Source organism: Homarus americanus, unplaced genomic scaffold (genome assembly GCF_018991925.1).
Source record: "Homarus americanus isolate GMGI-L3 unplaced genomic scaffold, GMGI_Hamer_2.0 scaffold49198, whole genome shotgun sequence".
In the NCBI taxonomy this organism is placed as follows: Eukaryota; Metazoa; Arthropoda; class Malacostraca; order Decapoda; family Nephropidae; genus Homarus; species Homarus americanus.
The window spans coordinates 328,271-353,723 of record NW_024741892.1 but is presented as its reverse complement, the minus strand read 5'-3'; the positions used below and the strand labels follow the sequence as shown (position 1 = coordinate 353,723).

The 25,453-nt window shown below is 43.6% G+C and overlaps 1 protein-coding gene across 4 annotated transcripts in view; it reads right to left on the bottom strand.

Annotated features, from left to right (window-relative positions):
- LOC121876055 overlaps positions 1-25,453 on the bottom strand; it is a 131,349-nt gene that overhangs the window by 67,535 nt on the left and 38,361 nt on the right. For all 4 annotated transcript variants that reach the window (XM_042380937.1, XM_042380938.1, XM_042380936.1 and 1 more), the window contains exon 2: positions 14,315-15,151. In XM_042380937.1, coding sequence (XP_042236871.1) covers positions 14,315-14,935 — 621 coding nt within the window. In that variant the 5' untranslated portion in view covers positions 14,936-15,151. The remainder of the gene's footprint in view (positions 1-14,314; positions 15,152-25,453) is intronic.

The window sequence follows — 25,453 nt, the reverse complement described above, 5'->3', positions numbered from 1 at the left end:
GTATAAAAGACAGGCAGACAGTGACAGCCAACTGATCAGTGTATCGTAGCTGCATAAATTTTCGTCGTTGACGTTATAATGTTATTACTATACTTCAACGTCTTCGACCTTTCAGCGTGTAACAAGATTAGTAATTAAACCAGTCCATTAACAATAAAAAATTAACATATAACTATTTAATTCCATAAAGTAAGTCCCACTGTAACTATAGGAGAGTAGTGAGGCAGTCATTCACCAGGTGGCAGTAGCATTATATTACACACCACGTTATATCTACAGACTTTCTCATATTGGTATGGCTTTAACGACTCCGCCCTCCAGAGGCTCCAGTTGCTATCATTTGCCATTTATTTTGCGAGAGTGAAGGTGACATTATGTATTGAAGTGAATTAGTGAATCAAGATGGAGAAGACGAGACTATATTAAGGTGGTAACATAGACATAATGCAGTAGTGACAGTAATATAGTGTAACGATAATGCAACTGATGATATTGGAACAGTGACGCTGATATAAGTAAAAGTGGTTATTTGGGACATGTTGGACGCCATCTTGGAACTTACGAAGATTTGAAAGCCAAGAAGGTAAACCAAAGGTAATAAAACCAAACTTTGGGTTAGGTGAGTCAAAATTATTGAACAAGACAGTGAATATTTTGAACAAACGCACATAATGATTGGGATTGAGAGGTTAGAAGTGGATTAAACCTTACCTGACCTTAAGATTACAGCACAGTTTACAATGCGACGGACAGGGATACAGCCTGGTACAGAGTGAGGCAGTGTGCTACAGATAAGATACAGATGCACAGACCAAGGTTAGTAAAAAATTTATTGTTTTACCCACTGATTTGTCATATTTTTTAGGGCTAGGATGCAGTTTCTATGAGCTAGTCTTGCTGTTCAATTTATCTAAAATAACCCAACTTTACTTATGACTCATTCAGACAGATGGGAGACAGAGTGGACGGTGGGAATTTTACACTTTTCAAATGTCTACTCATGCTTACGTCACTGTCACTCCCTAACTTATCTTAATTACTTTCCTACCTAGATTTACTTTAGCCGCGCTACAGTAACTTAAACCAATTAAACCTAACGCAGCCAAAATCTCGCGTAACCGAACGTAAACTTATCTATATACTGAAACGAAAATCGGGCTTCAGAAAATACATCGGTGCCTCTTCGAGCTTTGTTATGTAAACAGTAGCAGTTAATATTATGTTCTCAGGTAAATTACTAGACTTGAACTACATACATGTGTGTACAGTTGACTCCACTCCCTCGTTTACCACTTAGCGTTGTCAATCCTCTTCATCCCTGAGGTGTGAACCCCGAACTCTGAAGCGTGACTCCGAAGCATTCGCTAGTGACCGGGAGGGAAGGGGTGTGTCGGGGTAGGTGTCTTTCTGTGGGGGGGACGCGGTACTGGGGGTGAGGAAGGAAGTGTACTGTATAACAGTTGGGAGAGATTACAATGGAGAATAACGCTTTGCCAATACAGACGGGGTTTCCTCAGCTGAGTGTAATCGTCTAGCGCTAGCCAGATGAAAATACCAAAGTTAATAGGATGAGAGGGAGATGAATACATGTTGTAAGTAAGGTGTTCATTTGCAAAAGGGGTCATTTACGAGCAAATGGACTATGGACATGATTGAATCTACATCTTGTAGAAGCAGCAAAGTTTTGTTTAACCCCTTGACTATAAGATGGAACTTCCCCAGCTGAATAAATTCGTCTGGTGGTAGCCAGAATGTCAACATCTCTGTTCATGTTTCGGGTACAGATGCCCATGGGAGTACATTGGCAACCCTGAGTCTGGCCGCATTATTTGTAAACTTTGTGGTCAAACCGACACACACCCTCTCTCACTATATCCTCACCTGCCCTATGACCTCTTCCTACAGGTCCCTAACCAAATATCCCTCCTCCTAGAGACAGGCCTGGCACTTGATATTAATAGGGACCTGCCACGCTTAGCCATAAACAGGTGAAATGTACCTGCGTCTCCTCCCCTCTTATCACGCTCATCATTCTGTCACTATGTATGTAACTTGCTGACAAAACCCATGGCCCTTCAGGCACTTTCGCCCTTAATGCAGGGGTCACGAAGGCAAGCATGAACTCCGTATGCTTCCCTGTTGGGCGCTCGTGGGGCAAACCTGAAAAAATAAATCTGAAATGGTCAACAATTAATTTATTTGAATTTAAATATATTCATAGTGTTCATTGTCTTATATAGGATGAGTGGCTCAATGTGTGGACTTATTAACAATGCGCTTTCAAATTAGAGACTTTAAAAGCGTAAATTCGTTATTCACATCCTTGCCTTGGCTCTGGATAACTGCTGACATTACGACCTTGTTCGACAATTACCCAGGTTCTGGGGGTTTTTTTCGACACGGTGTGGGCCCTATGAGGATAGGAAAATTTAAAAACAAATATAAACATTCTAAATAAAATTCCGTATTTGAAAACACTTGTAATATTAGAAACTTGTATGATTAGTAAAGATTTTGTTATACTCGTACAAGTGGAACTTAAAGACAGTCGTGAGTGTGTGTGTGCGCGCGTGTGTGTGTGTGTGCGCGCTCGCGTGCTCGCTTGCGCGTGCGTGCGAGTGTATGTGTGTGTTTGTGTGTGTGAGAGAGAGATAGATATATTCTATTGCCTATAATATCATCGCTTTCTCTGTCCTCTTAATCTGTCGCTTAGTCATTTATGTAGCTCTTGGTTGTCCTGTGTCGCCCCCTATCGCCCGTATTATTAAACAACATCTTCCCTTGAAGAAGGTCGTCGTGTTTCAACCCGAGTTTTAAACTCAATGAGTCCTGAGGGACACCGCGGTACATCACTTAACGGGGTGGTGTGGCGGTAAAATTAACTAATTCCAATAAAATTAATTTATAACATTGGAAATAATTAATTTTACCGCCACACCACCCTGTTAAGTACTGTACCGCGGTGTCCCTCAGGACTCATTTAGTTTAAAACTCGGGTTGAAACACGACGACCTTCTTCAAGGGAAGATGTTGTTTAATAATACGGGCGTTAGTCTCTTCCGTCCTTCCTCCTCTCTTTCCCATGTCCCTCTTTCCCCTCTCCCTCCCTCCCCTCTCCTCCCTCTCCCCTCCCCTCCCCTCCCCTCTCCTCCCATCTCCCCTCTCTCTCCTCCCATCTCCCTCTCTCCTCCCATCTCCCTCTCTCCTCTCATCTCTCCTCCCATCTCCTCTCTCCTACCATCTCCCCTCCCATCTCCTTCTCTCCTCCCATCTCCCTTCTCTCCTCCCATCTCCTCTCCTCCCATCTCCCTCTCTCCTCCCATCTCCCTCTCTCTCCTCCCACCTCCCTCTCTCCCCATCTCCCCTCTCATCTCCCCTCTCTCCCTCTCTCCTCCCATCTCCCTCCCTCCTCTCATCTCCCTCTTTCCTCTCATCTCCCTCTCTCCTCCCATCTCCCTCTCTCCCTACCATCTCCCTCTCTCTTCTCTCCTCATCTCCTCTCTCCTCCCATCTCCCTCTCTCCTCTCCATCTCCCTCTCCCTCCCATCTCCCTCTCTCCCATCTCCTCCTTCTCATCTCCTCTCTCCTCCCATCTCCCTCTCCATCTCCCTCTCTCCTCCCATCTCCCTCTCTCCTCCCATCTCCCTCTTTCCTCTCATCTCCCTCTCTCCTCCCATCTCCCTCTCTCCTCCCATCTCCCTCTCTCCTCCCATCTCCCTCTTTCCCCCCATCTCTCCCACACTGTTGACCTCACATCTACCCGAAGTTGGCTCAGCGCGAAATAAGTCAGGCGAAAACTGAGACCCCAATCAGCGTTTTTTATTAGTCTCCCCCGAAAGCCTATTTTTTTTCCTCGCCTCAGATACTGTAGACCTTTTCTTCTTATGTCCTTTGATGTAGGTTAATGCAAATTCTCTTCATCTATATTGTCATGATCCTGGTCTGACTCACTTGACCTCGTAGGGCGATCAAATAAAATTGCAGTAGTCACCCTCTTCAACATTGCGCATCTTAATTCTAGTATCCTAATAAAATTATACTAAATGAAATTGGCAGTAAATTTGCGTGATTATGTTAGAAACAAGCAAATTATATTCAAAATTTACATTAATTTATTTACAATCAGTCAGTGATGCGACACATTTTAAGGTTTTTGCCAAAACTAGTAATAACACAAATACACCAATTTATATCAGCACCTGCCGTGCTGGGCAACACATCACTAAACAGGGGCGAATCCAAGAATATCAAAAGGGGGGTCCAAGAAGGTGTGGGTGGAGGAACATGGCGAGCGCAGTGAGTGAGCCCATCCAGCTTGGAGGGGGGGCATTTTGAGGCCATTTTGAAGCCATGTGCACTTGACATTAGGAGATATTCTGAGGTCAATAGTACTATATAAAAACGCCCAAGTACAGTACTGCATTAAAGAAAAAGTATTGGAATTTTCTAATGAAAAATGGTGTCCGGACTCCCAAGAACATCCCCCCCTCCCCCGGATCCGCCCCTGCTCATTTACACATAACAACATAGTAATGGTAGAGCCTGCTGCCTACGAGGGAACGGGGGAGAAGGGTTAGCTCCCTGTTATGGTGTTGGGAAACTGAGTTGTAGCTCACCTCAGTTTATTCAGTATTAAAAGGATATCTTTGAGGGCGGCTTCTCAGGCATTGGATTTTATGTTGTAATTGAAGAGTGACATCTCCTTGTTCACTAGTCGCTGTGCACTAACCATTGTACACTAGCTCTTGTAAACTAGCTCTTGTAAACTAGCCCTTGTACACTAGCCCCTGTACACTAGCCCTTGTACACTAACTAGCTCTTGTACACCAGCTGTTGTACACTTGCTCTTGTATACTAGCCCTTGTACACTAGCCCTTGTACACGAGCTCTTGTACACTTGCTCTTGTACACTAGGTCTTGTACACTAGCCCTTGTAAACTAGCCCTTGTACACTAGCCCTTGTACACTAGCCCTTGTAAACGAGCCCTTGTACACTAGCCCTTGCACACTAGCCCTTGCACACTAGCTCTTGCACACTAGCTCTTGTATACTAGCTCTCGTACACTAGCTCTCGTACACTAGCCTCTAGTCATGCACTAGCCCTTGTACACTAGCCCTTGTACACTAGCCCTCGTAACTAGCTCTTGTACACTAGCTCTCGTACACTAGCCCTTGTACACTAGCCCTCGTACACTAGCTCTCGTAAACTAGCCTTTGTACACTAGCGCTTGCACACAAGCTCTTGTACACTAGCCCTTGTACACTATTTCTTGTACACTGGCTCTCGTATACTAGCTCTCGTACACTAGCCCTTGTACACTATCTCTTGTACACTAGCTCTTGTACACTAGCTTTTGTACACTAGCGCTTGTACACTAGCCCTTGTACACTAGCTCTTGTACACTAGCTCTTGTACACTAGCCCTTGTACACTAGCTCTTGTACACCCTTGTACACTAGCTCTTGTACACTAGCCCTTGTACACTAGCTCTTGTACACTAGCACAAACCCTTGTACACCTAGCTCTTGTACACTAGCTTTTGTAAACTAGCTCTCGTACACTAGCCCTTGTACACTATCTCTTGTACACTAGCTCTTGTACACTAGCTCTTGTACACCAGCTCTTGTACACTAGCTCTTGTACACTAGCTTTTGTACACTAGCGCTTGTACACTAGCCCTTGTACACTATCTCTTGTACACTAGCTCTTGTACACTAGCCCTTGTACACTAGCTCTTGTACACTAGCTCTTGTACACCAGCTCTTGTACACTAGCTCTTGTACACTAGCTCTTGTACACAAGGTCTTTTACACTAGCCCTTGTACACTAGCTCTTGTACACTAGCCCTTGTAAACTAGCCTTTGTACACAAGCGCGTGTATATAAGCTCTCGTACACTAGCTCTTGTACACTAGCTCTCGTACACTAGCTCTCGTACACTAGACTTTGTACAATAACCCTTGTACACTAGCTCTTGTAAACTAGCTCTTGTACATTAGCTCTTGTACACTAGCCCTTGTACCCTAGCCTTTGTACCCTAGCCTTTGTGCACTAGCCCTTGTACACTAGCCCTTGTTTACTAGCCTTTGAACACTAGCCTTTGAACACTAGCCTTTGTGCACTAGCTCTTGTGCACTAGCCCTTGTACACGAGCTTTTGTGCACTAGCTCTTGTACACTAGACTTTGTATACTAGCCTTTGTGCTCTAGCCCTTGTACAGTATGCCAAAAAATTATCTGTCCACACACTGTGAAACATTTTGAGACTACGATGATAAATATTGGGACATGCATTCACTCTGGTATATAGTTTAACATAAGTAATGCAATGTGTATTTATTTGGGCATAATTAATATGATGTTCGGTTATCAAATGTAGTAGGATCAGTCTGCCACAGAGCCACGCATACCAACCCTCCCGGGACATCACGAGTTGCATTTAGCATTTCGGAAGTCATTGGACCCATCCTGGCAAATACTTTTTGAGATACTGTTCATTAGCCTTTGTGCACTTATCGATAACTGAGTGCACTGTCGGGTGCACTTACCGATCATGGAACAGCCCTTTGGTGGACCAATATTCTGGTGGGGGGGGGGGGTAACCCATCAGCTACTAATTGCTGAGAATCAAGGGATCAGCTTCTGCCCAGCCTCTCTCTCTGCGTGCGTGCGTGTAAAGTGTGGGTGTGCAGTAGGAGCTCGAGTCACTCCTCTCTCTCTCTCTCTCTCTCTCTCTCTCCACACACCTTAGAGGAGCACCAGGGCCTTGAAATATTAGTGTAATTTTTTCTCATTAAATAAAGTGTGATTGATCCTCGAAGATGAAATTTCGTTAAAGCTGATGTAAAATAAAAGACAAAAGTTGGTGGAAGGTTAAGTGAAGTAAGTGGAAATTGGTAAAGAGTAGAATTAGGAATTTAAATAAAGATGAAGGAAGATTAATGATGAGACACACATACATACCTTAACAACACACACACACACACACACACACTACCAAGAAATTTAAGTTGATAATGAAGGTTCAACACAGAGTATGGTGTAATCACTGATAACCAAGCTCCGGATTCTCAGACCTTCGTTCGATAAATGTAGCTTCATACTAAAGACACGAGAATTCATAACTTATTAACTTAAGTTACGACAATGACGGATGGGATAATGATCGAAATTAGTAGCACCTGAAGATTGAGCCCCTTAGATTATTACACCTTAAGATGACCCACCATAACCTAACCCCCTTAACCTAACCCAATCCCCTAACCTAACCCGCCCCCAAGTAGCATTAGGGTGTTTAATCATCGTCTACTTAAGCTACGGTACCAAAATGTTTCCTACGACTTGATAGAATAATAAAACGGTAACTGTAAAGGGAGTTAGGGCTATCTCCGTCGGTATAGACAAAACGGGTCGTAAATCACCTCAAATATGTAATAAACTCATTCACAATATCTTCGAAGTGACATTGAAGTTCTAATGTAGAGCAGCGGATGTGTACTGAACCGTTGTTACTTGAGATTATTTTAAGTTTAAGGTCATGTTGGTTCGTTGTTTACATCCGTCTCTCTCTCTCTCTCTCAAAAGCTGGGAATGCTGTACTGATGCCGTAGCTACTTCACTCCTGAGTAGTTGCTTAAAGTTTATAAGGGATTCATTCGTCCTAACTTGGAGTACTGCTCTCATATCTGGGGTGGCTCTTCTTCTGTCCAACTGTTAGATAGAGTGGAATCAAAGGCATTTTGTCTCATTAACTCTCCTCCTTTAGTCAATAATCTCCCTTCCCCTTTACTTCGCCGCAATGTTGCTTCACTCTCTCTTTTATAGGTACTTTAACGGCAATGTTCGGTGGATTCGGCTTCCTGTGTACCACCGGCAAGTCCTTGGGCTCATAACACTCGTCTTGGCCGCGGTGCCCACCGTTTCTCTGTAGATGTCGGTCACACTAAAATAACCCGTTATAGTACATCCTTCTTTCCTCACACAACCAAACTATGGAATGCTCTGCCTTCTTCTGTTTCCATACTCTTAAAATCTGTCTTACTTCAAAAAGCTGGTTTTCCGGCAGCTTCGTGGTGTAGATTAATTTATCTTTTTCTCTTCTATTTTCTCTTATTTGTTTAAACCCCCCCTCCAGGCTTCGTTGTGAGTCGATGACCTGTGCCTGGGTGGGCTATTCCCCGAAAAAAAAAGTCACTTGTCTCTCTTTTTCAGAAAAATATCTCATCATCACGTGTACAAAATAAATTCATAACTGCGGCTGTGTACGTACAGTCTATACCCCGCAGCGTGTAACCGTAAACCCCACACAGTTGCCCCTAATTATAGAAAATGGTGTGACAGTCGCCAACTGGTCTCTCACAACAACAGAAAACGCTTCGTGTAATAGTATATTGGGTCGCCACACTTGAGTCAATGTAAACAAAGCTTAAGGTCGTTGTCTCTAAGGTTCCTAAGATCATTTTTACCCTTAGGGGACGATGACAAGCCCAGAGTCACACAGTTTCTTCCGTTGGTGTTTCAGCTTATCTATAGATGTTAGAATATATATGTTATGAGGTCACTCTTGTTTCGCCGGTATTTAGTGTATAAGTTACCGAGAGAGAGAGAGAGAGAGAGAGAGAGAGAGAGAGAGAGATAATAATAAAGTTAAATATATACTTGACTTTGATATTGTTACCATAATATCTGTTGTAAGGATGAAAAAGCTGCCCCTGGCCTCTGTGTTATTTCCCAGCCTTATAAAACAACAGCGTCAGCACGAGCACTCACTACCGCCTGGCGATCTTTACTTTCCCCCACAGTGATACGCTAAAGGGAGTTACACCAGAGTGAACGTTCTTCTTGCCTGATGCCTTCTCTCTGGGGCTTTAGCATTCACTCTGGGGTTTTTTCTTTCACTCCGGTGTTTTATTTTTCAATCTGGGGTTTAAAAGTAATTCATTCTGTGGTGTACTCTTCTCTCTGGGGTTTCTCTCTCTTTCCTCTGTGAGCATTGGTGTTTATCTTTGAATCCGGGGTCTCTGGGGTTTACATATCCTTCACTACGGGACTCTAGGCTTGCATATCTTTCACTCTAGAAGTTCTGGGGGTTTATCCTTCACTCTGGGTTTCTACAACCAGGTCAGTAACTAAACTTACCCCTTTAGTGCAACGATTTAACCCCTTTCAGTACAAAAACTTAACCCTTTTAGTACGATGACTTAACCCCTTTAGTACTGTGATATAACCGCTTTAGTACGATGATTTAACCCCTTTAGAACTGTGATATAACCGCTTTAGTACGATTACTTAACCCCTTCAGTACGATGACTTCACCCGCTCAATAGGATGACTTTACCCCTTCAGTACGATGACTTCATCCCTCAATAGGATGACCTCCTACTTCAGGGGATAAATTATCATTTTCAGAGAGTCAAGACACCAACGTGCTCAAGGGTTTAATCACAAGGTCTTAGTTACTGAAGAACAATCTTAAAGAAACAATTGTCTTAGGACCACAGATGTTAATACCATGTTAGATTATTAATGTTAGTTGGTATTAGTGTCTTATGTCTTTCTTTCCCTAAGTATACGACATTGGTATTCTCTGATATTCCTAAATTATTTTGGAACACTTTAAGATTAGGCATCCCAGCTTATTTCACATAATTATCCAAATTTTGCCTGGGAGGTTAGGTTAGATTAGATTAGTAGGGTAAGTTAGGTTAGATAAGGTTATGTTATGTTAAATTATGTTATGTTATGTTGCTTAATCATTATGTGAAATAAACCGGGGTGTCTAATCTTAAGATGAACCGTTATTTCTTGTTAATGGAATGAAAGAACATCAACTACGGTAACTTGTCAGAGCTATTGTCATTCGATTTGTGTCGGTATCTTTGTCTCAGAGGGTAAATGAGACCTTTGGATGCTTTCTTACATCTACAGCCGAGGAGGAGGAGGTGGTGGAGTGAAGAGGAGGAGGTGGTGGAGTGAAGGGGAGGTGGTGGAGTGAAGAGGAGGAGGTGGTGGAGTGAAGGGGAGGTGGTGGAGTGAAGGAGGAGGAGGTGGTGGAGTGGAGGTGGTGGAGTGAAGAGGAGGAGGTGGTGGAGTGAAGAGGAGGAGGTGGTGGAGGTGAAGAGGTGGTGGAGTGAAGGGAAGGTGGTGGAATGAAGAGGAGGAGGTGGTGGAGTGAAGGAGGTGGTGGAGTGAAGGAGGAGGTGGTGGAGGAAGAGAAGGACGTGGTGAAGGAGGTGGTGGAGTGAAGAGAGGAGGGAGTGAAGAGGGAGGAGGTGGTGGAGGGAGGAGGTGGTGGAGTGAGGAGGAGGTGGTGGAGTGAAGGGAGGTGGTGGAGGAAGAGGAGGAGGTGAAGGGAGGAGGTGGTGGAGGAGAGGAGGAGGTGGTGGGTGAAGAGGAGGAGGTGGAGTGGAGGTGAGGTGGTGGAGTGAAGGGAGGTGGTGGTGGAGAGGTGGTGGAGGAAGGGAGGAGGTGGTGGAGGGAAGGGGAGGTGGTGGGTGAAGGAAGGACGTGGTGGAGTGAAGAGGAGGAGGTGGTGGAGTGAGAGGAGGAGGGGTGGAGTAGGGGAGGTGGAGTGAAGGGGAGGTGGTGGAGGAAGGGGAGGTGGTGGAGAGAGAGGAGGTGGTGGAGTTAAGAGTAGGTGGTGGTGGGTGAAGGAGGAGGTGGTGGAGTGAGGAGGAGGTGGGAGGAAAGGAGGAGGTGGTGGAGTGAAGGAGGTGGTGGAGTGAAGAGGAGGAGGAGGTGGTGGTGGTGGTGGAGTGAAGAGGGAGGAAGAGTGAAGAGGAGGAGGAGGTGAGGAGGTGGGGTGAAGAAAGGAGGTGGTGGAGTGAAGAGGAGGTGGTGGAGTGAAGGGAGGTGGTGGAGTGAAGAGGAGGAGGAGGTGGTGTGAAGAGGAGGAGGAGGAGGAAGAGGAGAGGTGGAGTGAAGAAAGAAGGTGGTGGAGTGAAGAAGAAGGGGAGGTGGAGTGAAGGAGGAGGAGGTGAAGTGAAGAGGAGGAGGACGTGGGGTGAAGAGGAGGAGGAGGTGGGGTGAAGAGGAGGAGGAGGAGGTGGGGTGAAGAGGAGGAGGAGGTGGAGGAAGGGAAGGGGTAGAGAAGAGTAAGAGGAGGGAATGAAGAGAAGGTGGAGTGAAGAGGAGTAGATGGGGGGCGGGAGAGATTATTGAGTACATGAGCCGTGAGTCTTGTGAGATATGAACCACAGCTGTTCACGTCCAGGTGTGTTATACAGGTGCTGGAGAGTGAATCCTCAAAAAAAATCGAGATAAGTTTTATTTTATTTTGTTTTTAGAATTTAATTTAATCGCTTTTCGGTACAAATGTATCTTATTGAGATAAATATTGTTGAAAAAAGGTCATTCTCTCATAACAAGAACTTTACCACTAGGTCCAGGTTGTTATCCCTATACTGATTATTTAGACTAGAGTATTTTACAGGTATTCGGAATTTTATTTTCTATAGCCTTTCAAACATACTAATAGGACAGGAGGGGTATTGTATTGAACATCGCATCTGTGTGTTTCTGCAGATACAGTGTATATATATATATATATATGTATATATATATATATAATGTGTGTGTGTGTGTGTGTATCTATATACCTATGTGTCTGTTTGTCCATCTACATATCTACCAATCTGTCTCTACCAACACCTTTGCCTGCCTAACTCCTTCTCGACGAAGATAAACCACTAATAACAATGTATGAGCCGGCGTGAATCGTACCCAGATCTTGAAAATAATGTGAGGTGTTGACGTCTCGACCTTTACCTGGCAGTCACGCTGTGTGGCCTTACCTCCCCGGTGTTGAGTCTGGCGCTAACCTTAGTCTCCTTGCCTCTTGCCTTGAGCGTTCCCCAGGTATAGGTAGGTAGGTAGGTAGGTAGGTAGGACGATCTCTCTCCCTTGCCTTTTGCCTTCCTAAATAGCCTCAGAAGGATGTTTTCCCCTTATCATCTACCTTAAGCTCCCCAGGTAGGTAGGGTGAGCTCCCTTTACCTAAGTCCCCCTTATCTCTTGCCCCAAGCGCCCCCTAGTTGATGGGTCATGATGTTCTTACTTTAATGGTTATCTATTTCTTCTCAATCTCCTTCTTTTAGTCATTATCGTTTATTTTCTGCGTTAGACCACCCAGGTGTTTGAAGATTAGTTCCCTTACCTCGAACATGCTTACCTACCCCCATCCTGTTTATTAATTGCCCTCCCTAAAATTCTTACCCCTTTCCTCAGTTTTCCTATAGTGACCCTCCCTTAAATTCGTCTTGTTCCCCGGGATTTTAGGTACAATACACGGTTCACATTTCCCCATTCCCTACCCTACACTTACCTACGCCCCCCGTTAATCCTCAACCCTACGTGGTATCCTGAGAATTTTTCCCTTCACCTGGATTTTACCTTCACAAAATTACCTCAACTGGAATGTTCCTCGTCTACCTCACCTTCTGGATTCGTTCTCCTTTAAGTTTTCCAGCACATATCTTCCCCAAGTACCTGGAATATTTCCGTCACAAAAATTTCCTTAACTAATATCTCTTCCCCGCCACCTGGACTCTCCTTTTCCTAATTTAAATCACCCCCACGTCCTTCCCCCAAATTTTCCCCATCCTGGATCTCCCTAAATGATGGACCTCCTTACAGTAATGAGAACTTCTCCCCCACATTAAAATTTTGCTCTACACATGTGCCTGAGCAGATGTGCCAAACTTATTTACCAAGCGGGCGTGTGCCGCCGTACAGGTGTGCCAAGTAGAATGGGTTTATAGCTCCCAACTCAGAGATGCTTCCTACCTCTCTTCACCCCCACCACTGGCATGAAAAAATTAATAAAAACTGTCTGGTGCGTCGTGTAGGTGTACTAAGCAGATGTAGAGCTCCCAACTCAGAGATGCCCTCACCCTCCTCATCCCCTGCTAACATATGGAAAAAACTCGTTTATTCTCACTCGTGGTAAAAAAAATAAACAAGAAAACCATCAGCATAAACGAAGACTAATGGATCACATCAACCTCAGCCCCAACACACACACACACACACACACACACACACACACACTAAAAAAAATCTTGTTCGGGAAAATACACTGCTCACGTACACACACAAGATACCGTACACAAACATTTTGTACATAAACGTGCCACTGAATACATTAGTTCATCAATTTATTTAGTGAACTTTAGTCCCTTGAGTGTAACCCAATGAGATAATTCACCTTTCGTTAATTAAAATTACAAATGATTATATGAAAGGTAATGGTTATTGGAGGCTTAGGCCGCTAGATGAAGGACTCGGTGTAGTTATCTCGTCTGTTTACAAAAAAAATGGATATATATATTTTGTCGCCGTCGTTGTCACTGTAGCCGTTGTTTATTGTCATCTTTATCATCATCATCTTGTCATTATCATCGTTGCAATTGTCATCGTTGTCATTATCATTATTATCGTTGTCATCATCATTGTCGTCGTTTTCGTTGTGATTTTCTCCTATATTAGAGACATTTTTAAAGGGTCACTCTTGTAATGGGGAAAGTTGTGTGGGATGGTCGCTGTCGTAATATTTATAACTTTACCAATGAAAACTGAGAACTTGGGATCACTATGGATAGGAATTTAAGTAAGTTTGAAGTTAGATGTTGTAGAATAATTAATAACAAAATCATAATATAATAACATAATCGACTATTTTTATATACTGTATATATCGGTTTTTCTATTCAGTATAAAGGTTGTTAAAAAATCTGTACTAGATGTAATTTCCTTTAGGTTCGTTAATTAAAACATTGGATAAGAAAAAAAAATACCTGGAGGAATCAATACAGGTACAGGACAGGTGGGAGGAGTTCAGGTACTGTTATCTATATCCCATCTGGTGATAATAACATAAAAGTTGTACTAGAATAGGAAATATTAATCAGCCAAGTTAGTTGTGATTGTTGCGTCAGGTAAGGTTAGCTTAGGTTAGGTGGGGATCATATACAATGATTCTTACATGACTTTCATTAACTTGGTGTTTTAATGTAACTATGAATATAAAATGACTTAAAATGACTGATTCCAGCTATGTGATTATTTAGTTTTAGATTATAATGTTATAAGAGTATTTGATGTATTTTTTGTCACTGTTTGTACCTAATGAGAAAAAATGTAATTAAAGATAATCCAGAGGTGAAGTGGGATAAAAAATCACTTACCATTAACCCCCCGAACTGAAGCTTTGACGTGTCTGAAATATGAGTTAACGTTCAAAGAAATAATATTCTCTCTCTCTCTCTCTCTCTCTCTCTCTCTCTCTCTCTCAGGTAGTTCTTGCTTACATTCACTTACCGTCATATTGAACAAGTTAGGTGAGAGCTTCATGGAGAGTCGATAGACAGGGTTGCCTTCCCCCAACGCCCTGTGTTTATTGAGTTGCTTCTCAGACGTTCCTTCCTCCTCCAGAAGGTCACTGCCGTCCTTCGAAGACCTTGACAACGTAGAGGAAGGGGAGGAGGTCACCGTTTCCTTCCCATTCTGGATAGGTGTTTCCTCTACTTCGGGGTCCTTGAAGTTTACTGTTTTAGATCCTCTCCTGTCGGCAGGTTTGCCGGGAAGAAGAGCATCTATGGTGTCGCTTGTCTTGACGCTGAAGGGATCGATCCCTTCTTCGTCGTCTGAGTTCTTCTTGACTATGGACTCCTTTGACGACGCTGGCGTGACTCCTGCAGAATCTCTGCTGCCGGTGGAGACTTGATCGAGCTTCGAGTCGTCCTCTGAGGCTCCAGGGGTCTCTAAGGCATCTCCTGCCGGGGTTTCGGGATCTTGTTGCGCCGCTTCAGACTCTTTCGTTACCAGGGAGTCTCTTGGGCTCTCCGTAGGTTCCTCTCTATCAGGACTAGGAGCATTGAGCCTCTCGACACTCGGGGAGCCTCCGGAGCCTGGGAGACCGTGAACCTCTGACTCGCACATGATTTTCCACTTAAGGTTATGCAAAGACAGTTCTAAAATTATTCCATTTGTATAATTCTGCCTCACCACCTTATGTAAATGTTTGCGTCTCGTAGTTTCTTGATGGGGTGTCTAGTGTCTCCTGCACGATTTAAAATGTCTTATATTATTTTTTCTATACGGTTTATTGTTTTTTTTCTTATGTTGTTTTCTATTTTAATAACACACTACTTCAGGCTAAGAAAATATCACATACTACTATTAGTAACATCAAAAGGGAAAAAAAATGACAGACAAACGAGAGATATCAAACACCACAATTAAAAACAAAACAATAAACATCAATGAAGATGTTTGAATAACTGACGAATTACTAAAAAACATTATCACCTTCAAATGTAAATAACATAAGGAGTAAAATACATAATAACCTAACTATACTGTGACTTTTTTTTAGTTTACATCGGTCAGTTATATCCATGACCGGGGACTTGTGTGTCCAACATATAACCAAAGTTTCATAAATAAAAAACAAAAAACAATCATCTAAAACAAATCAACTATGACGTCATCACTCTTTAATCGTATCTTCAGGTGAAATAACAACATTAACCTTACTAGTCAGTGTAAGGAGTTCAAGCCGCTCATAAAACATCTAAGGTACAGTTTTTTTTATCAGTAAACCCACACCTGTGTTGATAAGGATGGAAGCTGTTTACATCATGTCACTTGGGACTTTGGTCTGGGTACGTCACTAGTCTTCTATTGTAATGTTCATATAACGAGTGAAACGTAAAAAGCTCCTCGAAAGGGTGGGGTTTTTTTGGGGTGGGGGGGGCATTATCAGATGATTAGATACTACCCCCCAGCTTATTTCACCTGAAGATTAAGTACCCTAACGCTACCTGGGGCGAGTGAGGGGATAGGTTAGGTTAGGTTAGGTTAGGTTAGGTTAGGTTAGGTTAGGTTTGGTTTGGTTTGGTTAGGTTTGGTTAGAATATCTTAGTTTAGGTTAAGTTACGATGGTTAATCTTCAAGATGAAATCAACTGGGGTGCCTAATCTTTAACCGATTCGATTATTTGTACAGTCGCAATTTTTGTGACTTTAATGGGAAAAAAATCCCACTAGCTGTGTACTTTACTGCGTGTGCCTGGGTGCATGCATGCGTGCGTGCGTGTATGTGCGTGCGTGCGTGGGTGGTTAATTTGCGATGCTTTTTGAATATTATTGGTGGGGGTTTAAACTTAACGCACTATGTATAAATCATTATCCATTGGCTTAAACTGGCTTTAGTTTGACCTGTGTAATAAGCCAGCTAGACATAAACTCCAAGCCCAGGACATATCTCCCCTCCCCCCGTCGCTTTCATTTGCAGTTAAATAAATAAATCGTAACGTGAAAGTTTTACTGGATGGTCGACCTCAATGGATGAAATTAAGCTTTATCGATTTTACCAGGGTGAGTCACCTGAATATGTCGCATTAATTGGGAGTCACCTGTTGATTCTCTCCTTCCCTAGCTTATTTAACCTGAAGATTAACCACCCTAACCTAACCTAACCTAATCCGAATGCTACTACTCGGTTAGAGTTGGGTAGGTAAGGATAGATAAGTTAGCTTAGCGTTAGGTTAGCTTAGCGTTAGGTTAGATTAGCTTAGCGTTAGGTTAGCCTAGCTTAGCTTAGCGTTAGGTTAGGTTAGCTTAGCATTAGGGTGGTTAATCGTCAGATGAAATAAACCGTGGGAGAATCTATAGGAGATACCGTAATCGTTTTTCACATGGATGAAGCTCCTGTATTTACAAAATTAATCTTTGTTATTTTTACACCTTTACTGAAAAGATCCTTCGTGTGTTTCGGGTCGACGTGGGACAGTTTTAGTGAGCATTGTGTTTATGTTTCAACTTGAGAGACGAAGCGGGATATTAAGTTAGTGGGAAAGGTAAAATGAAGAGGGTAACTTGATAAAGAAGGAGAAAGAGCGAGGGGAGGAAGAGGAATGGGGAAGAGGAGGAGTAAGAGGAAGAGAAGGGGAAAAGGTAAGAAGAGGAAGAGAAGCAATGTGAGTATTAGGGAAAGTATAAGCAGAGATAATAGAAATATAAGCAGAGACGATAGAAGCAGATGCAGAGACAGACAAGAGAAACAAAAACAAGCAGAAACTGGAACGAGGAACTAGGGACAAAATAACAAACAAGGAAAACCTGAACAAGATAAAACGAAAAAAATGGAAAAGCAGAAGTGTTAAGAACAGCAGAAGCAGCAGCAACAGTCGCCATCAGATGAAAACAGCACATCAACAGAGAACAGCTGGTGAGGCAGCGGACGGACCACTTTGTTAGCGAATAACAGCATCCACTCTCCTCTCCCACGCCTCCTCTCTCCTCTCCCGCGCCTCCTCTCTCCTCTCCCGCGCCTCCTCTCTCCTCTCCCACGCCTCCCTCTCTCCTCTCCCACGCCTCCTCTCTCTACGCCTCCTCTCTCCTCTCCACCCTCTCTCCTCTCTCCTCTCTCTCTCTCCCCACGCCTCCTCTCTCCTCTCCCACGCCTCCTCTCTCTCCTCTCTCCCCCTCTCCTCTCTCTCCTCTCCCCCCTCCCTCTCTCTCTCCTCCCCCGCCTCCTCTCCTCTCCCACGCCTCCTCTCCCTCTCCCACGCCTCCTCTCTCTCTCTCTCTCCTCTCCCACGCCTCCTCTCTCCTCTCCCACGCCTCCTCTCCTCTCCCACGCCTCCTCTCTCTCTCCCACGCCTCCTCTCTCTCTCCCACGCTCTCCCTCTCTCTCTCTCCCACGCCTCCTCTCTCCTCTCCCACGCCTCCTCTCTCTCCCCTCTCCCCCTCCTCTCTCCTCCTCTCTCTCTCTCTCCCCACCCTCCTCCTCTCCCACGCCTCCTCTCTCTCTCTCCCACGCCTCTCTCTCTCTCCCACCCTCTCTCTCCCACCTCCTCTCTCTCTCTCACACCTCTCTCCTCCCCACACTCTCTCTCCTCTCTCTCTCTCTCCACATCTCTCTCTCCTCTCCCATCTCCTCTCTCCCCTCTCCTCTCCCCTCTCTCCTCTCCCCACACTTTCTCTCTCCCTCCCCCATTTCCTCTCCTCCTCTTTCTCTCCCTCCCACACTCCTCTCCTCTCCTCTCCCCATTCTCTCTCCTCTCCCACCTTTCTCTCTCTCTCTCCCCACATCTTTCTCTCCTCTCCCACACACTCTCTCCTCTCCCACATCTCTTACACACTTTCTCTCTCCTCTCCCACATTTCCTCCCTTACGGCTTCCTTTACCTTATCTAAATCTTTAGTTTCTCTCATCTCTCACACTTCATCAATCGGCACCTTTAATCACCTCTCATCCTCATCAATACCCCTCACTTTCACCTCTCACCATCCCTTACCCACCATCTCATCATCCCATACACCACATCCATCATCTTACCATCCCTCACCCTCACCATCCCCTACCCACCCTCACCTCTCACCATCCCTTGTCCTTCATCACCTCTCACTCGTCCCTCATCACCTCTCATTTTTCACCCCCCCTTCCTCACTGCCATCACTTCTATCACCTTGCATCACCTATCATCTCTCCTTCCCTCTCCCTTCTAACACACGTCACTCCTCACCGACCCATTCCCTCACCCTCATCCTCTCCCCACCCCCTACACACGTCACTTCCCCCCCCTCCCGGTTCGTTCCTCCCACAGCTAATTTAGGAGTGTCTGTCTGAGTGTCTAGTTCTAAATATTGACTAGTGGTCACGATGAACGTATGGGGCTAAATACCTTGCAGCCGGATCCTCGTCTTCTCTGGTAGCCTCCCGTCCACCCAGAGGAGGAGAGGAGGGAGGAGGAGGGTGAGGGGAGGGAGAGGAGGGGATGGTGGGGGAGGAGGTAGGAGGTGGGAGGAGGATGGTGAGGTGGTGGGGGGAGGATGGTGATGGTGGAGGAGGAGGTGGTGATGGTGGGGGGAGGAGGTGGTGAGTGGTGGGGGAGGAGGTGGTGAGGTGGGGGGAGGGAGGTGGGATGGTGGGGAGGAGGTGGTGGTGATGGTGGGGAGGTGGGAGGTGGAGGAGTGATGGTGGGGGTGAGGTGGTGTGGGGGGGAGATGGTGGTGGGATGGTGGGGGGAGGGAGGTGAGGTGGTGGGGAGGAGGAGGTGATGGTGGAGATGATGGGGGAGGAGGTGATGGTGGTGGGTGGAGGTGATGGTGGAGGTGCAGGTGATGGTGGGGAGGAGGTGATGGTGGGAGGTGATGGTGGGGAGGAGGTGATGGTGGGAGGATGGTGGGAGGAGGTGATGGTGGTGGAGGAGGTGATGGGTGGTGGAGGAGGTGATGGTGGGGGGAGGAGGTGATGGTGGGGTGGAGGTGATGGTGGGGAGGAGGTGATGGTGGGGAAGGTGATGTTGGTGGAGGAGGTGATGGTGGTGGAGTAGGAGGTGATGGTGGAGGTGCAGGTGATGGTGGTGGAGGAGGTGGTGCAGAGAGAGAAGGAGATGGAGAAAGATGACGGTGAAAATAGAGAGGATATACAGTATATTTAATGGACAGTAGAAAGGAAAGGCTTGTCTACATGGGGGAGGGGAGGGGGAGGCGGTGAAATGGAAGGACTTTCACTGTTAGATTACAGGTAACGTCTTCTCACTGCTATAGACACGTCAGGAAAAACCTTCAATATACAACAAGGTTTACCATCTTGACTAGAAGACATTGTTCACATCAGACTGACTGTTAACCTTGGGCTCCTCTCTCAGTCCTCGCCACACCCCGCCCTGGTAGCCAGCGGCGGTACACTCACTAAGCTGCTCACCAGTGTGTAAACAGCTACAGGTTGGTCGATCACATCTCTCAAGAGAAGTTAATACACCGTCTTACCGTACAGGATCTAACAGCTTACGAGACTGTTTCAATAGCTGGTGAAAACCTTTAATATTGAAACGGGTTGGGGAAAAAATTAATGTTTCAACTATTGGGGAAAAAATTAAATTCTTAAATGTTCCTACAATATATTTTTCTTCCCATGTGTAAGACCGTATCTAACTGTACCTCATTTAAACCCCGACAGAAACAAGGCGGCCTTAATGGTGTTGAAAATTGCCGTGAGAACTTTACCCTACCTAGATCTATTTTCTCATTCCCAGTTACAGGAATAAAATTATCATGCGAATGTCTGTGAATTGGGGACCCGTTTCAGTTCCCAAGTAGGTGCGCTCTTAAACGGGTTTTGTGGGTGTCTTAATGCCTGTAGGGGCGTGGGTATCAAGACAGGACGTAGTATTTATGTTTATTTTTTTAGTCACGGAGAAGTGATAAGTTCGTTTCATAATAGCCTGGCGTCTGTTGGCGTGTACCCAGTCTCTGCGATGCACTTTACTTTGGTTGAGCTGATGACGGTGAAGACAGAATGATCGATTGACTGTTGGCTGATAACTTACACACCAGGGGTCAGATACTCAAATGTATTAACAATATTGTATCACCCAGTTGACTCTGTAAATCGACCCACGAGGTTGTAAGTCCTCTCTCTATTGATATTCAAAACAAAATATCCACCACCTCGTGACGTCACATCTTGTATCGGAGGGACCTAAGGAGCTTCTGTAACTGAATAAACCCAGATATATCAAGTACAGTATATTTCCAGATTGCGCAAACAGTATATACCTTCAAGGCTATGATAAACCTCATTAAAGCTGTTTTATCAGATAATATTGCGAAAAATAGGTTTCATATATATTATTTCAATAGAAAATGATATTAAAAAATAAATTCTAATCGGTTAAAGACTATCTTAAAACAGCAGACGTGTTTGTTTATGCTTAACAGGCAAGATGGAGTTGATCGATGTATATTTAAACGGTCGAGCTTTGCGACGTGAGGGGGTGTACCGAGACCCTTGGACCCTCATAACATAAAGTGATGAGCAATAGTTGAGGTTCTAAATATATCCTCAATGTGATATTTTGAAGCTGTGCGAAGAATCAGACACCGTTTTAAAGCAGGGAACGAGGTCATACACTGTACCGACTCGCCCAGCTTTTATTATTTATACTTTTAACAGTATTTTTTTAATATAAATTCTACTACTAGTTTTTTTATTCACAAAATAGTTTTCATTATGAAAGATTTACAATATCGTTTGCAGTTTAAACACTAAGTCGGTTACAAGATTGCCGAGTGTGTTACGAGGTGCTTTGAGTACAGCTCAAGCACCAAGTGAAGACGGTACTCCCTCAAGCATCATGTGACGACGGTACTCCCTCAAGCACCAAGCAGCGACAGTACTCCCTCAAGCATCTTGTGATGACGGTACAACCTCAAGCACCAAGCAACGACAGTACTCCCTCAAGCTCCAAACTACGACAGTACTCCCTCAAGCACCAAGTGACGACAGTACTCCCTCAATCACCAAGTGTTTACCCGCTTACCGACCGACATTTTCAGGACAAGAAATAAAATATATAACACTGAAATCGTACGTTTCTCCCCAAGGAAACATACAAAGGACTGCTCTTAATGTTGCGAAGACCCAAGAGAAATCACATTAACAGATAAGAGGCAAAAAATGTAACAAAATAAATTATTTTACAGTAGAGCTAAGACTTAATGTTTCTGACACGTATTTAGGAGTATATAAGAAAACGCTTAAAAAACCAGGAAAATTTATTTCCTGGGGCCTTGAACAAACGCTATACAAGGCAGAGAAATGTTTATATGACTCGAGAGAGCTTCTTGCTGGATATTGAAAAACAAAATAGCTAAATAAAAAATAAACTGCATGAATCAAGAAAATATTTTACAGGAAAAAAGTTTTGCAACACACACAGAAAACGTTTGCCAGGACATGATAAAAACGTCCCACAGCAAATTCTTATCAGGACAGTCGTAAAACGTTTTAAATATCCTTTAAACCCATTCCTGAATTACGGATTCCTAAAATCTTACTTTCCAGATTCTTATTCCTGACTAAATTCTAACATGAAACATAACTCCCGATTAAATTCTCAACATGAACCCCAATTCCCACTAAATTCCCAACATGGAGCCCAATTCCAGACATAATTTCCCAACATGGACCCCAATTCCAGGTAAAACCCCCAATATGAACCCAATACCCCAACCCATTCCCCAAATCCACTAATTCCTGATCTCTTTCCCTCGAGCTTCCCGGTTCTGATGGACGATTCCTGAAATTGCCTCATGACCTCTGACTCGCCCATGGGAATGAATACTTAACTTGCCCGTAAAGGTCAAAGGGTCATCTGTAGGTCACGGCCTTGCGGGACCTTTTTTTGGTTTGATAGATTGAATATTTGTTTGAGGACATGTGGTGTTAAGTGAGTAGATTAATAATGTGTGATGATTGTACCTACGTGATGTTTATATTATTATTATTATTATTATTATTATTATTATTATTATTATTATTATTATTATTATTATTATTGCTGCATTAGGTTTATTACTGACATCACAGTTCACAAGATGTTTCTCGTGAGTTAGTTTGTATGCAAGTGTGTGTGTGTGTGTGTGTGTGTGTGTGTGTGTGTGTGTGTGTGTGTGTGTGTGTTAACAGTACAATAATTTCGGAAACGGAAGGCGTGATTCATCTAAATAGAGACAAAATACAACATCTTGAGTTTATTGTCTTGAGGAGGAAGTGATCCAAACTACCCAGTGCTTGACGTCAGTAACAGCGGGGGCCACCTCCTGTGAGTCACTGTAGAAGTGAGGCCAAGTTTGTCTCTGCGTGTGTTGCAATCTGCGTCTTCCAAGAATCTGTAGAAGTATTTATGTGTAGCAACGTTTGAGTACAAGTTTGTGTGTGTGTGTGTGTACGTCTTTATGCTTTTGCTTGTGTGTGTGTGTGTGTGTGTGTGTGTGTGTCTGTGTGTTTATGGGTGTGTTTGTGTGTGTATGGATGTGCTTGCGCGTGTTTATATCCCCCAAACACCTGACATAACCATAACACATCCATCAACATCAAGTGGTGAACATATCGACGTAAACTGCCTCACAAATCATTTCTTATTAAAATTTTATTCCCATCTCGTGAAATTTATAACACACGACCGGGCGTTTTTGTAACTACTCAGGAAAAAAAGTGAGAATATAGGAGGCGACTCTTGTTATGTTGACATTAAGGTTTAATATGTTTATTTAGATAAGCTATAACACAGGTCGTCTAGTTTGTTGAGTGAATTGTATGAAAATATTACGTTAGATTATATGATTGATTGATGAATTACATTATCTTCAGGTAAAAAACAACAACAGAGTATTTGGATCACCTCAAGATTAGATATCTCCGCTTTTTTCACCTCAAGATTAGATACCGCAGCTTATTTCATCGTAAGAGTAGATACCGCTAGATACCGCAGCTTAATTCACCTTAAGATTAGATATCTCAGTTTATTTTACTCCAAGATTAGATAACTCCGCTTATTTCACCTCAAGATTAGATACCGCAGCTTATTTCACCTTAAGATTAGATACCCCCAGCTTATTTTACCTGCAGATTAACCACTTTAACGCTACCACGGGGGAGGGGGGTGTAGATTAAGTTAGATAAGCTTAAGTTATATTATGTTAGTTTGTATGATAGTAGGTTAGGTTAGGGTAGATTAGATAAAGCCCGATTAGGTTAGGTTAGCCTTAAGTTAGCTTAGTTAGTCAGATTAAGTTAGATTTCAGGTGATCCGGAGAGAAAAAATTCACTATGATTGGTACGAAAATATGATATTTACGACCATCTGTAAACATTTTATTTTCTTTCAATATCACAGAAAACGGAAGAATATAAACACTGTATTATTCTCGTTGTACTTATTGTCATCTTTTGTTTTGTTTACGTTTTATTATTGTGTAGCATAATTGTCTGTCTGTGTCGCTTTACTATGCCCTTCTGGTTTTGTATGTTTTTTATCTCTCTTTTAGTTTAATCTGTGTATGTGTGTGTGTGTGTCTTTCTGTCTTTTAGAGTTTTTTGTGTGTGTATGTCATTCCTTCCCTCTCCTTCGCTTCTCCTCCATCCTTTATCTTCATTTCTCCCTTCTTCTACCTCCCTTCCTTTTCTTTCTCTCTCCCTTCCACTCCTACACTTTCTCCACGCTCCCCCCCCCATCTCCTCCGCCACTTCACTCACTCCCTCCCTCCCTTTCCCCCCTTATCCCCTCCCTTTCCCCCCCTCATCCCCTCTCTTCCTGCCTCCCTCTCCCTCACATCCGGACACTCACACCCTCGCCAACATGCAGTAGACGTGATAATGACGATGTCACACGCAAAGCTCTCTGACTCACCCAGGAAGCACACTCGTGAATTCAACTTATCCAGTACCCAGTCCGGCCCATTCTCACTCACTCATATTCATCCCTCATCACAGGATTTAGGCACTTGATTCATCTGACTCACCCCACACAAACAGGATATGATACCATAGTTCAGTTTTATTATTTGTTAAACAGACACTGACTCAGGTTACTACGTCACTATCCATAGAATTAGGTTCTTGACTCAAAGGATACGAGTTGCTGGTTTAAACGAATCATTGTTACATATATCAGACTCATGTTTACTTATCACTGTCCTGTAGGAAGAGTTATTGATCCATAAAGCCTAATCAGTCCCCGACAGGCATTTACTCACTCGACATACTCACGGTAACTCATCACCAACTTCATAAAATGGGTGAATTACTCAATACATTCACCATGATACAACTAACTCATGTTTTACTTATCATCAACCATAGGGTAAATTGTCCTATTGACTCAACTTACTCATCTTACACCCACTCAGCTAACTACATCTCAATACTACACAGAGAGACAGGGATATTAACGCATGTATATAAATCCACCGTGTGCCATTGACTCAGGCCATATTGATTTTTATTTTGCCACTTATAGCGGCTACTTTATTGTGCACCCCACACTCATCCTGTGGGCGGTAGCGCAAAAGGATTACAGAGTAGAGTTTACAATGGGTCATAATAATTAACCCCCGTTATCAGGATATTATGGCACTGAATGTTACACAGTATTTCAATTACATTATTTGTTTAGTTCTATACATAAAGGGTAACTTATTCACAAATGCGTGAATACAGGCGTGTGAGGCAGTATGTCTGGACGCACACTTTGTTATTCACATTTGCGTGAGAAGTATTCAAGCTGACTCATCCCACCATCGTTGTGTATTTTGCCTCGACAGGGAGATAAATGAAAGATATTTGGTTTTACCGATAGATGTGTCACTCGCTTTAATGTCGTTCAATAGTCAGTCGATTATACAGTGATACAAAAAATACAGTGATGCAACTTTAGTGATACAGTTATAGAGTAATTTTAGTTATGTGATTATAGAGTTGACAACAGTGATACAGTTATACGATAATAGTTATAGTATTACTCAGTTATATTAATGGTACGCTTTTACAATAAGAGTTGCAATTATACGTAGACTATGTTATACAGGGTGAGGTTAGGGGTGTGTGCTCTTCTGTTCTTACATTATGGGAATCCTACTCCCGCCCCCATAACACATACACGCAC